The sequence below is a fragment of the Tachysurus fulvidraco genome, chromosome 17, assembly GCF_022655615.1.
Source record: "Tachysurus fulvidraco isolate hzauxx_2018 chromosome 17, HZAU_PFXX_2.0, whole genome shotgun sequence".
In the NCBI taxonomy this organism is placed as follows: Eukaryota; Metazoa; Chordata; class Actinopteri; order Siluriformes; family Bagridae; genus Tachysurus; species Tachysurus fulvidraco.
Window position 1 is genome coordinate 7891991 of NC_062534.1, and position 16905 is coordinate 7908895.

The 16905-nt window shown below is 36.8% G+C and overlaps 1 protein-coding gene across 3 annotated transcripts in view; it reads right to left on the reverse strand.

Annotated features, from left to right (window-relative positions):
• Positions 1 to 11086: 11086 nt before the first annotated feature.
• The window catches only part of nlgn3a (neuroligin 3a), a 149864-nt gene continuing 144045 nt past the window's right edge, over positions 11087 to 16905 (reverse strand). For all 3 annotated transcript variants that reach the window (XM_027154641.2, XM_047802044.1, XM_027154643.2), the window contains one exon: positions 11087 to 15528. In XM_027154641.2, coding sequence (XP_027010442.1) covers positions 14682 to 15528 — 847 coding nt within the window. In that variant the 3' untranslated portion in view covers positions 11087 to 14681. The remainder of the gene's footprint in view (positions 15529 to 16905) is intronic.

A 16905-nucleotide genomic window follows, 5' to 3' on the forward strand; every position in this document is an offset into this window, starting at 1 on the left:
GCATAGTGAAGGTTTATCATTATTTTTGCTGTTGCTTCTGTCATGAACCTTCTGTTCAAAATTCTACCTAGAATAGACATGTCTTACTGTGAACTGTATCACATTTTCTGCAGGTTAATGTAGCTGCAAGTAAACAAGGAAACTGTGGTTTGTCGTTAACTTATACAGGAAGTACATCAGTTTCACTGCTCTAGAAACAGTGCAGTTGCTGGAATTTGTATGGAACTATTGCCATACAAGTGAAAAAGCACATATAGTGCAATAAGGAGGCAACAATGCCCAATTCTCTTGGTCGCAATGGAAATCACATTAAGAAGAGGAAGCCGACCTGTTCTTAAGTTCTCAACAGTGATTTATAATAAGCACTTGAAACACACAATGTACCTTGATCTACTTTCCATAGATTTAGAGCTTCCAAATCTGTAGTTTACAGTATAGAAGACCGTAAGCCAATTACATTCCAAATGTATATTTTATGTTATTTTCTAAATAAAATAAAATGTGAGACTGAATCAAAATAAAGCCTACACTTTAGGCTTATTCAGTAGAAGCAATGTCTTAGACAGTGAAGACAGAAGCATCCTTGGCCAAATTTACCAGGAGTCTTGAGTTTTAAATGATTCAAAATTAACAATTATTATGTATGCCAAAACAACACATGGAGACATATAGGGGTAAGCTAGGAGCTAGCTGCTTAAGATAGACTAGCTGGATCTGACATTTTACAAGGAAGATGCTCTGTGATTAGTCCAAAATTTCACTTTGTTTGCTCGTAGTAGTTGCTTTTTTTGTTAAATGGGTAAGTGCTGGAATCTATGGGTAAGTGTGAGGGGAATCTTTGATAGATATATAAATATTTATAAATAACATGTACAAATATGAGCTAGCTATGGATAGCAGTGGACGTAATTTTTTTTTCTACTTAAGTGCAACTCACATGGTTAGGTAAAATAAGCACAGAATAGAAAATAGAATATTTTTGGATTTTTTGTGCCATTTAGAAACTACTATAATTTCAGTCATTTTCTTGATGACATTTTACTCAAATGAATTACTATTTTCACTCAAATGTGAGATTTTTCACTTTCAGTTACGGCTAATAAGATTGTTGGCATGCAAAATACAACATGTCAGCTTTAGTTTTTAAACCTAATAAATCACTTGATCTTCTGTTGTTGTTTAATTAAATGCTTGACACTCTTCGTTAATTCATTCCTTCATCTTCAGTTGTCTCTTTATCCTGGTCAGGGATGCAGTGGATCCAGAGTTTATCCTGGTAACACTGGAGGCGAGGTGTTTTGGGGAAATGAAGTCATAATTGTGCATTGCTGCTGGAGAATGGTCATACTGCTTGGTTTGTTTGTTTAAAGACATTGTGTTCAGTGTGTTTTCTTAATTTCGGCATAATTAATTAATTAAATCTGGCATAAACAGTTTTTTGTCTTCCAACTCTACAGAAAGGGTGACGTGACCCTCAAGGTACAGCCATTTGCCTGCATCATTAGCAACTTTCTGTTGAGGCCATGTATCACTATTACTGTGTATGGAAGTTTGGGGGCTTCCTCTAACAAAGTTTTGGCTGTTGTTAGAGGAAGTAAAACCAAATAACATGACTGAAACCACTGAGTGACTGAAATGTAAGATGAATCAATCCAAACCAAATAACATGACTGAACGTTCCTAGTTTGCATTAAGCTAGAATTGTGTCAATTTTTCCACATGTGATACAGTTCATTTGGCCAACAGTCAGAGGCATACTGTAGCTAAGGGGTTGCTGGGGGTGACTAATGCCTTCAGTTTTGAGCTTCTTTTCTGTTTTTGTGGAAAAACCCCCCCCAATATCTTTGGTTTGGTCAGGTTACACAGAAACTAATACCACAGTGAAACAACAGAAAACAATACCACAGTGTTCAGTGTATCACATTGTAGGTGACACGGTTGTCTTTTCTTTGGCAGAGGGTCTCAGTGTAGGAAAAATATGGGTTGTTTGCCTTGGTCAAGCTGCTTGTTGTTTTGGTCATGAATAGACCATAATCTTTCTCATTAAAATTCACACTCAGGCAATTTGGCATTTTTATGTGTAAACAGCATGTAGAATAAGTCAAAAGAAATACCACAGAACATTTTCAATTGATTGCCTAATTAATATGACATCAAAATGGTCTGGATACAGCTTTGAGTATCTCTGTAAGGGTTTATAAAAATGCAGAAGATGATGAGAAGATGAACATTCAGTGGGCCCATGTTATTATTAATGTAATTAATCTTGCACAGTTCAGTGATTTCCTCCACTTCATGCCTACTTATTAAAGTAATTAATTAGCGAGCACGCTAATAAGTGAGCTGTGATAACTAAGCTTTTATTGTCTTTAAGCTGGTTAATTAAGTTAGCTAGCTCTGGTATCAAAGCTGACTACGGTAGTACTAAAATAATTTAATAGACTGAATCATTGCATTAGATAAGTTGTGCCTTTGGAAAAATCTATAAAGGTAAAGCTATAAAGATCAATGTGCTATTGTTGTGCTATGAAGTTTTGCAGTTATCACTGTATCTTTAATTTCATGGCTGTAGATGTGTATGAGCTTTGCTGGTCTTTCTGGAAGGCCTTAGAAGGTCATGTATGGGTATTTCTAAAACAATACCAGGTACTCAACACTTGTGGAAAGAAAATATATCCTTGGTGTATTAATTGAAAAACCACCCATACACCATTGTTTTTTCCCAGTAAGCTTTTTTAATCGTGGTCAGGATTGTGGTGGATCTGGACCTTGGGGGAACACTAGGCACATGACAGAAATACACTAGGATGCTAGTCCATCACATTGTGCCATGTACATACATATTCATACTCGGGCAAATGTAGAGTCACCAGTCCAATGGATGCATGAAGAAACGGGATCCTGGGGAAACTAGGAATACTGGCACTGTGTGTGCTGTGTCCTAATGGAGGCCCGGGTACAAGATAATGAATTAAGTAACTATTGAGCCATGCACAGATCATGTGAGGTAAGTTGTCAAGCAGTCAAACCTGTCTGCTCCTGAAAACTATTCAACCCATTTACAGCTTTCATTTGAGTGTTAAATCTCGACAGTTGTTATGTCAGTTTATCAGTTTATTCAGTTACCAGGCAATGTCACGTTACCATGAATGGGTATCTCGTAATTGGCATAACATGCTCCAATTAGCATACACTCTAAAACATGTTAAATCTATAATGCTCTCAGAAATTAATTGCTCAGGAGCTCTTGTTTGCATAATTCCATGTGTCTCTAAACAATTGGGGAAAGGACATTATTTACATTTACATTAAAGACAATTTTATTTATTTATATTCACACTCTCTAGTGTCACCCAAATGAGGATGAGTTCCCGTCTGGTTCCTGTCATATCGTCTCAGGGAGCTTTTTTCTAGCCAATGTTACCTCAGTTTGCTCATTAGGGATAAATAGTATAAGATTTACCTTATACATTTAATACATATAAGTTTTTATATTTCTGTAAAGTGGCTTTGAGAATCTTTTAAAAGCACTATGCAAATAAAATTTAATCGAATGATGTTCTTCGTGTCAAGCACTTGTCATAAATGACATTGTTCTAAGTTTATAGTAGCATCAATTCTCGTGGCATTTATCATCATATAACAAAAGGACATTACTACAAGAAATACAGTACATATGCAAGTTATTTTAGCATGTGGTATTCAAGAGATAATGCTTACTGAAACATCACAAACATACAGATTCAACTAATAGAAGGTTATAGCAAAAGAAAGATGTTTCTTGTATATTTATTCTTTACGGATGTTACGAAATGTTTCAAATGAATTATATTTGAACAAAATTGAACTGAATTGGATTTTTTAGGTAGAAAGTACAGAAACAAAAAGCAATAAAAAAGAAATAATGGTACATATTTGCATAACAACAACAACAATCTGTGTCGCACAGATCAGGAATGCCCTGTCCTACATGATTATGAAAAGAAACTGAAAAGATAGTTTATAGGTTTTGATGTAAAATAAAAAGGATGTTAAAAATCCCTTTAGAGTGTTTTTTTGTTTTTGAGTACTTTTTCATCTGTGTACTTAAACTGTAGCACTTCAGAATTCGATTACGATCTAGCTTTATAGCGCTAACATAAATCCTTGGCAATGTGCGTAATTGTGTTTCATTGTGGAAAATAAAGTTTTGTGTCTTAAACCGCAGTGTTTGCAGCTTAATATTAGAAGTTGAAATGTGATGAAACCTGTGCTTAAAGAGTTTTTGAAAAATACATTCTCACTGTGTAGGAGTCCCCTTTTCTGTGAATAAAGAACAAATGTTTTGTAGTGCTTGGGATGTAGAAATGTACTGTACTGTACTATAGGTTTCAATTTTGATCCTGTTCGACTTCAAACATATGTCGAAAACATCCGCAAAAGGCTGAGTGAAATGTGGAAAACTAGGAACTAAAAAGATGAACCATTCAGTTATGACAAGGTTTCATCAATACCTATTTTAGAAATAGTATTATTATAGACATAATGTCTATTAAACAACCGTTAAAAAGCAGGGGGCACGGTGGCTTAGTGGTTAGCACGTTCGCCTCACACCTCCAGGGTCGGGGTTTGATTCCCCTCCGCCTTGTGTGTGTGGAGTTTGCATGTTCTCCCCGGGTTTCCTCTGGCTACTCTGGTTTCCTCCCCCGGTCGAAAGACATGCATGGTAGGTTGATTGGCATCTCTGGATAATTGTCTGTAGCGTGTGAGTGAATGAATGAGTGTGTGTGTGCCCTGCGATGGGTTGGCACTCTGTCCAGGGTGTATCCTGCCTTGATGCCCGATGACACCTGAGATAGGCACAGGCTCCCCGTGACCCGAGGTAGTTCGGATAAGCGGTCAAAAATGAGTGAGTGAGAGGTTTGCATAGCAGGGTCCCATTTTAGGGTCCTTCACTAATGCCTATTATTCAGGATAAGGAATGAAACTGAAGGAGTTTAATTAAAATGTACAGATTATAATCAGGACATAATTTTAAAAAGTAATTAACCACAGTACATCACTGTCATCAGCTTTTTTTATCTGGGTGTTAAGAAATAGTGTACGATCATTTTATTAGTGATTATTAATATTCAAATATAAAATTGTAATAAATCAACCACTTTACTACGTCCTCAATACATTCATTTATCTGGAGGCCTTGTCTAAAATAGGAAGCATGTTAAGCTCTTTTTAAGACTTAAAAGAACGGCTTTCATGTCCATTGGCCTCATTAAAAATTAATCATTACCTTATCTTTGATGTATACATTAAAGAACCAGCTCCTCTGGGCTCTGACATTAATAAAAAACAGACTGATATGACACTAGTAAGGGTTGAAAGAGACAAGTGCACCTTCAAGATTAACAAATGGCCACCTGCACTAGAGGTACAGAAATCTGAAAGAATCCTGTACTACTGTGAAAACCCCCCATTTCTAACTAAATATCTGCCTACTATTTTCCTACTGCCATCTCATGGTCAGCAGCTGTTCATGCAACTTTCTAAAAAAGCTTTTTGACACAATGGAGAGCCACTTCTCAGGATTGGAGTGCGACAAGCCATGCAAAATGGCAGTATAGTATTATCTGGTCGATACTTTGTAATCTTCATTATTACCAAGGGGATGGTTTCAGACCCTCACTACAACACTTGACATACCAATAATCCACGGCTTATAAGATAGCAAGTGTGTCTAAAATAGCAAGCAAATAAAAGTCAGCTGCTGTAATAAGATAATACTGATGGGAAACTGGGAACTCAAGTTAGCAATTACCTGACAATGTCCATCCTTTATCTCAACTACCTTTCAGTTCAGAGCACACAGTCTGTGACTATAACATCTCCTCTGTTGTATACTGTAACTACAAAGACTTGTGCAGCTCTGTAAATAGCACACAGCTGGATGTTTTTACCCAATGGCTATATCTATTCCCAGCAATCAGAGCAGTGCCATTTTCATCCCATTCACATACAGGACTAAATATATAACATCCTATAAAAATCGGTTCCTTACTGAGAGAAGAGCTTGAGAAGAGAAGTAATGCTTATAAAGGCTTGTTTATTGGGATCTTCAATTTTGCTTGTCTGTGAATAAACTAATAGTAGCAGACTTTGTTCATCAATAAAAAAAAAAGTTCTCCACTCCCAAAGGTGCAAATGGCTCGGTTTGTTTGGTTTCTTAGCTTAAATAGTGGAGGATGCATTAGCCCAAAGACAATCATCCATCAAAACCCCTCCCATACGCAAAATGCAACATAAGTAAGTGAAAGGGAGAACATATGAACCCCACTAGTCTTTTTTTTTTTTGCCATATCCACAGTACATATACTGTAAACAGACCTTTTGTGCTACATTGGTTGATCTACACTATCATTTTACTACCTTCTTTTTGATAGTAGGTGCTTGGATTTACAATTATTGTCCCCTGCAGCATGCAACGCAATGATATTATATAGAATGCATTTATTGTTTCTGTACGGTGCAGTAGCCGCATCTGGGTCATTACCTACAGTAGGGAAGGTTAATGTGATTTAGCCAGTCGTTAGCTTTCCTTGCTTTATGGTATGCCTGCAGCTAGACTTCTTTAATTTGCACAATGTGGCACGTGCAATTAGTGTATATCTCCACTTGGTACCTGATAGCCCATTCAAGGTGGAACGTGGCCTTGTGAATGCAAAGCCACCGCTAATTATCTTTAAGAGAAAGATTGGATGTTGATGAGAGACTGCAGGGAATTGGCTGGGAACGAAGATAGAGAGTGAGTGAGAGAGGGAGAGAGAGAGAGAGAGAGAGAGAGAGAGAGAGAGAGAGAGAGAGCAAGGTCTGCATGCTTGTTAGATGTTTGTCTCACTTCTTAGGCTTCTTCAGGCCATCCATCACCTAGACAGAATCATTACTGTTCCAGTCAATGCAGCAGCTGGGCTCAATGTCCCTTAAGGAGCACTGCACCGCGCTACAGCACAATCCAGTCCAAGCAGCTTTGTTATTGTTTTATCATGCAGAAAATGGTCGTGCGCCTAATTAATACCGAAGCACTAGATTTCTTATTACCTCCTCTTGGCTGCCTAGTGTTAGATTGTCCAAACAAAGTGTCTTTATTATCCATCTCCTCAGGCTGCAAGACCCTCAGGTTGGCATGCAATCCACACGATGGTTGCATTAAATTTGAAGTCTGGACTTTGGCCTGATACACCCACAGAGGAAGATCAATGTCACAGTTTTTTTTTTTTCAAGGACAACATTTACCTAAAAGCATTTTCGCAGCATGCTGAAACAGCAGCATTTCAGGTTAAAAATGTCCTCACTACATAAATTGAACATCAGCTTGGAAAGGATCTGAATCCTACAAAGTAAGTTAACTTCTCCAGTCCTCACAGTGAAAACATCACCAATATTTCATTTCTAATACCTGATTATGAATGCATTCAGCATATAAATACAAGCTTCCTTATCTGCCTTCCTCTCTATAGACAAGAACATATTAGTAACTCTGTATGTCTAAAAATCTGTTGAGATCTGGAATAACAGAAAATATATGTAGTCCAAATGCACTCTTTGCTGATTGATTTCTCCACTGGGTGTAATATCTTACTGGAACATGAAAAAAAGGAACAGTAGCAGATCTGGGAAATGGTATGCAGAGACCTCATTTTTCTTCTTTATTTAATAAGATAGTCTCAAGCAAACCCATGTAGAATGAATAATGAATACTTAACATTTTGCGACGACAATGAACACATAGTATTATCAAGCTTAGTGCAAGTCCTTGTCATATGGTCTTATGCCATACAAAAACCCTGTGAGACCCAAACATATGTAAGTTTTCTGAAAACAGCTGACACAAACAGTAAAATACAGTGCAATCCACAAGTATTTAGACAATAAACACTTTCTGTTGTTGCGGTGATGTAGTCCAATGCAATATATTTGGAATGTGACCACGTCTAAGAGAATAAATTGAAGCTTTAAATGGAGATTGTTTATATCAATAGATGAGCCATGTAAAAAATCACAATTGTTTGTATACACAGCCTCTTTTCTGGGGATAATTGGACAAATGAACTTAATACTCCTGAAAAACAGTGTTACACTTGGTACTTGTCTGTCGATTCTTTGCAGTGATGCAGAGATGCCTGTAGTCTCTGACCCACAGACATAATCAGACACTGGATAGCTTCATTAGTGATGTTCTGTCAGGCGTTTAATAGTCACCCTGTTTGTTCCAGGAACTTTTTGCCTTCAGTCGTTAAATAATATTAAGCTATCACATAATTTCTGCAGAATAAAAGATTATTTATTTACAATTTTTGCCTTTAGAACAATGTGAGGAATGATAAATCTATATAAATAGGTAAATGCTTTCATGTCCTAATGCCATTACGAATAGCATGGCTAATCAGCTGCCATTAATTTAGCTCACATTTACTGTTGTTGCGATCAGCACAAGTAAGATTTCAGTATTTCAACAATTCCTCAGTATTTCATCACTACAAGCTTGTCTTGTTCAGTGCTTACATTTGCTCAGTTACACCATATGACCAAATGTTTGTGGACCTTTGACCAACACACCCACATGTAGACCTTTCCCATTCTGTTGCAACAAGGTTAGAAGCACACCATTTGCTAGAATTTCTTTGAAAATTGTTTGGTGGTGTTAGAATTGTATTTCACTGACACTAAGCCTAAGCCTGTTCCAGCATGACAACGCAATGCCACTGTTCCCAAACAATGAAGATATGCTTTACCCAGGCTGGTGTGGAAGAACAACTTTGGGATGAACTGGAACGCTGACTGAACCCGAGGTTTCCTTTCCCAGCATCACTGCCAGTCCTCACTAATGCTCTTGTGGTTGAATGAACACAAATTCCCACAATCATGCTCCAGCATCTAAAAAGTCTTCCCAGAACAGTGGAGGTTATTAGAGCAGCTATGGGGGATTAAATATAGAATAGGATGTTCAACAAACACACAGGTGTTTTGGTAAGGGGTCCACAAACCTTTGCAAATATAGTATAAGCCCATAAAATATAATATAAAATAGAATTTATTCATTTTAAGAGTAGTTTTCCACAAGTGCTTAAATTACTTTTGTTAGCTCATGCTGAGGTTTTTCAAGAATTTTTTTTCAAGTGACTGAGATGAATTTTCAGTAACAAGTAGCCTTTAAGCCTGAAAAATCCAGGGATAGAAAACACAGACTGAATGAACAGGTACTATTTTCCCTTTGCTTTTAAATGTAATATGATGTAATATGATGTAATATAAAAATGATTTAAAAATAAAAACAATAGGAGGATATATGAAAGAGAAGATGGCACACATTAAAATAAATATCTAACAGGAGTCTAGCATATTGCCAATATTCCAAGTGGCAGAAAGTGTGGTTTAATTTAACAAAAAGGCGTCTTATTTTTAGTTTCTTATTGTTTAGCATCTAAAATAGCATTTGATCCACATCATTATTAGTTTGTATTTTATTTTGTTATTTTCTGTGCCAGTAAAAGCAACTTAATGAAGCTGCAAGAAACTAAATATGGGTTATGATTACTCTGAATTGTCAGATTAATAAAATTAGGTCTGCAGTCAGAACGATGTGCACAATTTCCATATTAAGTTGGCACAATGTTACACAACACTGAGTACAACTCTAACATAATGGCCAATTGATATTTTATGATTTGTTGGACTGGAATAATTGTATTCATATGATTTTACTGGCCTGGAATAGATTTATGTTTTCCATACAATCAAGTTGATCAAAACATGCTAATTATTTTAGTGTGTTACCTGTGGTGACTTTCTCGTGCTACACATTATACTTAGCGTAATCACCATCCATGTACATTTAAAGTAAAGAAAACCATACTGCTTGGATGGACACCCCATTAGGTGTCTTTTTTGTCTTCATAGAAGGTGCAATTGAAAAACAATTTCACTAATTGGATAACATTATCTGGATGTATTTATGTTAGAATGTTACCCTGCTAATGCCAGGTTAGACTGGCATTGTTCAATTAGCTAATATACTTGGCTAGTATCAAGTATAAAATCTAAATCAATGTAAATATATTAATATAAAGTTATTAATAGTTATTTACATGGATTTCATTAGAAACTCTAGAGTGCCATGATTGACACAGCCTGAATGCTGAAAACTATCCCTTAGTTTAAAACAACATTTTTTTTTTCAATTTTGTTGGCTGGATACTTCCACTTTTAATTGAGGAAGAGTTCCACACTTTACTTACACTTTCACTTGCGCTTCATTTCTCAGTGCATTTTCCACCCCTGAATATTACTTAACTTCTTGTTATTTCCTTTTCAAAGTAGAAATTATAAACCTTAAACATTTGAAATTTTAAAACTTTATCTAGGTTTAGTGGGGAACAAAGTTATTTTGTTCAATTGTTTGGAGTTAGTGAGGCAGCTGGATATTTGAGTTGGCATGTGGACATGGGGCCATTTTTAAAATATAATAATAATAATAATAATAATAATAATAATAATAATAATAATAATAATAATAATAATAACAATAATAATAATAATAATAATAATAATAATAATAACCGTAATCATATTCATAGGTTCTGAAATTTTCTAAAATGAATGGTGATGTAGAAATGTTCTTTATACTTTCTGGGGCATTATAAACATTACAATGTTAAAATTCTCTGTATTACTATTGATAGTCCATTAGCACTGCAGTGCATACTGTATAATAATATTACTGTAATCAGAATGTGTGTGTGTGTGTGTGTGTGTGTGTGTGTGTGTGTGTGTGTGTGTGTGTGTGTGTGTGTGTGTGTGTGTGTGCTGGGTTAGCATTAACCTCCTCTATGATCCACTGCACCGAGGTCTTATAATGTTAAGACTATATAGTAGATTAACATTTCTTTTTGTATGCAACAGACTTCACCAGTTGGCCCATTAGCTCATATTTCCTGTTCATATCTTAGTGTCTGATCATCATAATTCTCCTGGCATTTACCCGGCCATCTTTCTTTCATCATTACTTACAAACAGGATGAAGAGATACTGAGACAATAAATAGTGAATTACATGATTAAGTGGATTGCCACCAGTGTATTGCAAAGAAAATGTCCATTACACATAAATGCACAGAACTGCAACATAATGATGAGAACAACTTCAGTCTCTTCTTAAACCAAACCACTGTTTTTACACTTAAAAAAGCACTAACAAATGATGGGATTTTGCTTCTATTCAACATAGTACAGAAGATGCTACACAGATTAGTAGAGTAGAAAATATCACTTCACTTCAGTCAGTCACCAAGTGTTTGGTTATTAATCTGGCTAAGACAAGGCAAAATCCTTAAAGAATCCATGTTAATGGTGGGGGCCAACTCAAAACAAAATGCAAAGTAAAAGAAGTTAAAAATGAACAGCTCAGTAATGAAACAGTGTTTTGTCTGAGACATAGAGAAGTAGTTTTGATATATCTTTGAGAGCATGCCAGTGCAACTGCCTTGACAACAATCATGGTAGAAAAACATCCAGTTTCACAGTTCTGCCAGTTCTCCAGGGCAGTGCAGTGAGCTTCAGCTCACAATGTGGGGATTAGATGCTTCATCGAATTCCCTCAAACCCTTCTTGATCAATCCTTTAGGCAAGCTGCCATTGCTTAGAGTTGAGGGTGGGAGTCCTGCCTTCCTCAGAGTCTATGCCACGGTCTGCCCAAATTTTGCTCTCTCTTAATATCGCATTCAGCTCCTGAAGTACAAAAAGCTCTGAGGTGTGTCTTGCTATGAACCAGCGATTCAGATGAAATCAGTGATGCTCCTTGTGTCACTACATTCTCTTTACAACAATATACACTACCACAAATAAATAGATCCAGTTACACCCACTCACACCGTTGCTGTATGGAGCGCAATAACTCATGTGCAAACAGGTCACTGGATCAGCAGGGAGCTGTATGAATAGAGTGCGCTATGCAGCAGGGAGTAGCACTGACAGACTTTGTGAAGCTTAAAGTAGCTATTACAGACGGGACCTAAAAATAGCTATAGCATAAATGACATACTGGTTATTTTAAACAAATGAACCTGAACAGTGTGCTGAAAGCTAAGAGTAAAATCATTGACCAACTAATTACACATAAACATATATAAAGAATAATGTAGGTTCTGCAATTATTTTCCATTTAGCAGGGATCCCTGCTGTTCTAATGCTTATAATCTGCAATATTTTATTCTAAAAATGATATTGATTCTAGGAGTATTTGGCCTCCCTACTCTGACCAACTGCTGCTTGCTTGAAGGTATTCGAATGAGACAAAGCATCTATTCCCCATGTTGTGAGGAACTGGAAGTAGAGCTATATTCTAATTGGCCACCTGCCATGACTCAGTTGGTCAAAAGAAATAATGCTGAAGGTTTACATTGTGGTCTTTATATGAACTTTCTTCTCATTAAAAGAATTTAAACAGTTGGAGTAGTAAATCTTGCTCTTTAATCTCTACACTAGTCACCTCCTCGAGGAAGGTTTTATCCTCGTTTCGGAGTGTTGACTTCTGTTAAAGGTCCTTCCTAAGGAAATTCACTAATTAACTCATCATCTACAAACTCCAAGCATTGATGGCTTCCAATTTTTTGCTGCAGTCCACACAGCCAAAGGGGCAGTAATTTATTTTTACCATTTAACTGTGTACATTTTAGTTGGAGATTGTGATGAGTAGAGACTTTCTGGGGACATGTCTGCTCTCACTTTGTGGCCAAATTTATTACACTAATCTTTAGTACAAGATTTAATAAAAGTGCATTCAAGAGTTATTGTGTGATGAGCAGGAGGATGTTGATTAATGTGAACAAGCACAAGTGTGTTATTGACTGGGAACCCCATGCTCAGCTTGACTTCGGTAACTTGCTCTACAATATAGTACCGTGTTTACCACATGATTGACTATCAATGAGCTCAAACTAGTTAAAACCTCTGACTCAAACTTGCGTGCCTTTAATACAAATTCCTTTCTTTGGACCACTGACTTCCTTCCTGTTTTTCCTTTGATCTTGGCTGCCAGAGCTGCCAGGATGTTTTCCTCTCAGTTCGGGAGGGAGGGAGAACAGCATTTGACGGTATAAACAGGTTGTTTTGACAGTTCGACCAGAAACTAACACAATCTGATGCAATGAAATTGAGTAGAAAAAAAATCAGAGGAAGTCTGGATGAGAAATAATATGTTTTTGCAACATGTCTTCTCCAGTTTTATGATTTAATTTGGCACATGGCACAATCAGCATGTATACATCTGGTATACATAAATAAATATTAAATATATTTATACATAAATATACATATAGAGCTGTTAAAAAGACAATTGGTGTGGCCTGGGATTATGGTGTTTATGGAAAATTGGACTAGTACAAACCCTAATCGCTCAGCTTTCTGGATAGTGATGCTTTTAATCTAGTAGTAAATGGTCGTTAATATGTTGAGATCAATGGGAGTATAATCTTCATAAAAGCCCTATACATATATGAATGTATGCCCATATATATATATATATATATATATATATATATATATATATATATATATATATATATATATATATATATATATAAAGAAACAGGTCTACACTGAACTAATATTATTCAGTGCAAACAGGCCAAAGTCAGTGGAATCATGTCAGTTAGTTCAGTTGAATATTAAGCTATTTTTTTCTTTTACATGTAAAATAATATATTTATTTTTGTAATTCTTAAGCAAAATTAGACATATATAACTTCTTTTTAAAAGAACAAAAAAGTGCTATTTTGCAGAGGTGCAGCTCAAACACTACTGGTGAAAATCATCAACATGGTAAAGAAGCCCTCCTTGTCCCACCCCAAAGACACAATGTTCAACCAAAAATAGGGTAAATGTACACACACACACACACACACGCACACACGCACACACACACACAGTCGTGTGTAAGTGTGCATTTCATGAAGATAGTTCATTTTGTCATAAAATATGCAATTTTTCTTAACAAAACACTCACAGTAAAGTCTGTATCTTCAGTCTTGTCTCACGACAGAGTCGGGATCAGACAAATTATTGTTACTGGAAATAAGGAAAAAAGGTAAAACCATGTATGAGTATATGCAACTGAAAAAGCTGGTCTGGATTGCTTCGTTTCTCTCCATATTTTTGCAATGACTCTTTCTTAATCCAATCACTCTGGCTAAATAAGTTCCAGGCACGCTCATGTCACTGAAAGATAAAAAGGACGAAACTAAAACTCAAGCTGGCATGTAAGGCATTGATGAGAAAAAAGCAACACGCATTATGCGAATGTCATCTGAGAGGCCATTGTTTTGAAATGTGTTTCCCACACGAGAACGAAATGGGAAATAAAAAGCACTTTTCTTCATTTTTGTTAATTATTCAAAAGAAGTGTTGCCAATAACTGCCCAGTCTTCTTAAAAAGGTTGTCCCCCCATTTTTAAAATGATTATTAGAAAAAAATACTGCTCGAACTGCTCATCCCCTTGGAAGGGAACATGGAGTAGTTCACAACCAATCGAATTGAATCGACATTCAGAAAACAACCGCCTGTGACAAAATGTCTATTCAAAATCTTTCTTTTTTTCTCTTCCATAACTGTGATATTCCTACAAAACCCAATACTCTTCTGCACCCTCATTAAAGCTATACACGGGTGGTGGAGTGTGAGTGGGCCAGACCGGCTGTGCCAAAGCCGGCTGTGAAGGTGTTATATGGGTGCAGGTTGGGCATGGGCACCAGCGAGTTGGGGATCATGGTGATGGTGTTGGGCGTCATGAGAGGGATGTCATCCGGTGAGCGGCGCAGAGTCAGCGCATAGTCGGGTAGTGCGGTGAGCGGCAGTGCCTCTCCAGATGGTGTGGCGTCACATTGGTTCACTTGCAGTGATGCAATCTCATCCTCGACGCTGGTACCGTTGACATTGGAGTTGGCGTTTGTGCGAGGTGGGCTGCCTTGTGGCCGCTGCTCTTGGCGCCGCTTGTCCTTGCGGTAGTAAAGTGCAGCAAAGGCGAGCACGTTGAGAAACAGCAGAGAGGCCCCCACAGCAATGGTGACACTCAACTCAGTTGAATAGTCGCGTGCATTCTCGACAAGCAATGGCCCAGTTTCATCGTTGTCAGCGCTGTTCCGTCTTTCTGTGCCGCTCTCACTGTTGTAAGCTGGTGACATGGGCGGTCGCTTGGTGTTGAAAGGCCAAGCCTTGCCATTAGGCCTCTTGGTGGACTGTGAGTTCTGCGTGGTCTCAGGGGGTGGCACTCGTGTCGTGGTTGAAGTGTAGTGGAACATATCATGCAGGTTGTACAGGTGTGGCACCAGATGCTTCCAGAAGGCCACCTTTGTAGCACGGTAGTGGTCACGAACACGTGGCTTCAAGCCGATGTGGAGGTACAGCTGGTCCTGTGGGTTGTACTTGGACCAGGCCACTTCCTCAAAGCGGTTGGCTTTTGTGTGAATGAACTTGGTGTCCTGGGGCACTGGCTTGTTGGGGTCCCTGTGAACACACACATAATATTTATTTATTACTTTGGGCTAGGGTTGTTGAATAAGGTAATATGTTAATTCATACAACTGTGTGCTTCGCATTAATGTTTTACTTAACAATCCTGAACCTAATCATAAATAAGAAACAATAATAACAACAAGGCTTTGAGTTGTTCAATAAAATGATGAGAACTTGTTGGAACAAAAGCTGAGGGATGTATTTCATTCACTGCTCTAAAGTCAACATTGTTCTTTTAATGATTAAATCCTTCAGAAGATTAATTATTGTCAAAGCGTAAAAACATGAAAAGAAGTGGTATTGTGTCATGTAATTGTTTTCCATCATTCTCCTGGTGTATGCAAAGTTAATTATACACTATATGGCCAAAAATATTTGGATATATATACCATATAACAACCATATGAACTTCCCAGAAGAGTCATATGGATTCTTAGGGTTAGAAATATATATAATTAAAATATCTAATAATTCTGTATATTTATAATCTTCAGTGTCACCCAATTCAAGTCTGGTTCCTCTCAAGGTTTCTTCCACTTCCATCTAAGGGAGTTTTTTCTTGCCACAGTCACCTCAGTCACCTCAGGCTTGTTCATTGGGAATAAATACTAATCTTAGTCTAATATTAATCATGAATTAATCAAGAATTACTATTATATTAATCTTTGTATAATATTAAACTTTTTGTGTTAGGTTTATTATGTTCTGTAAAGCTCTTTTGAGACAAGGTTCAGGGTTAGAAAGTGCTATACAAATAAAATTGAATTGACCTGAATAGAATTGAATAGAATTGAAATAACCAAATGGTTCAATGCTAAATATATAAACTAAATATTTTTTTTTGTCTCCGTTAATATATTCTTAGTGTAACAAATCGTTGGTTAATTAGATAGTTAGATACACGATAAATTCAAAGGAGCAATATCTAGTTTCAGATATCACACATATACAAGGTCAATGATGAGTGTATACAGAATGACACATAGAGTTCATAGGCTGTGCACTGCAGCCATGCACACAGCGCATTTTCCCCCCTTGGTAAAGTATCGAGATATAAACGCTAGATATAGAAATGCTCGCATACAGTAACTTTTTATCTTTAAATTTAGCATTCTGTACACTTGACTCCAAACAACAAAATTTCTTGTAATCAAACTTTGCCTTCAAATACAAATTCAAGATCAGTGTATAGACACCAGTGAAATAAAACACAGTCAGCGAATATGCAAATGAGCATCTAAAGAACAGAACAGAATATGTGAAATCTGTGAAAGAAAAATTCAATTTCTGGGAAGAAATCAGTTGCACACAGATATTAACGCCATTAGAGACGGAGAATAAAAGTGAAAGATTTATTGTGTCTCAGTT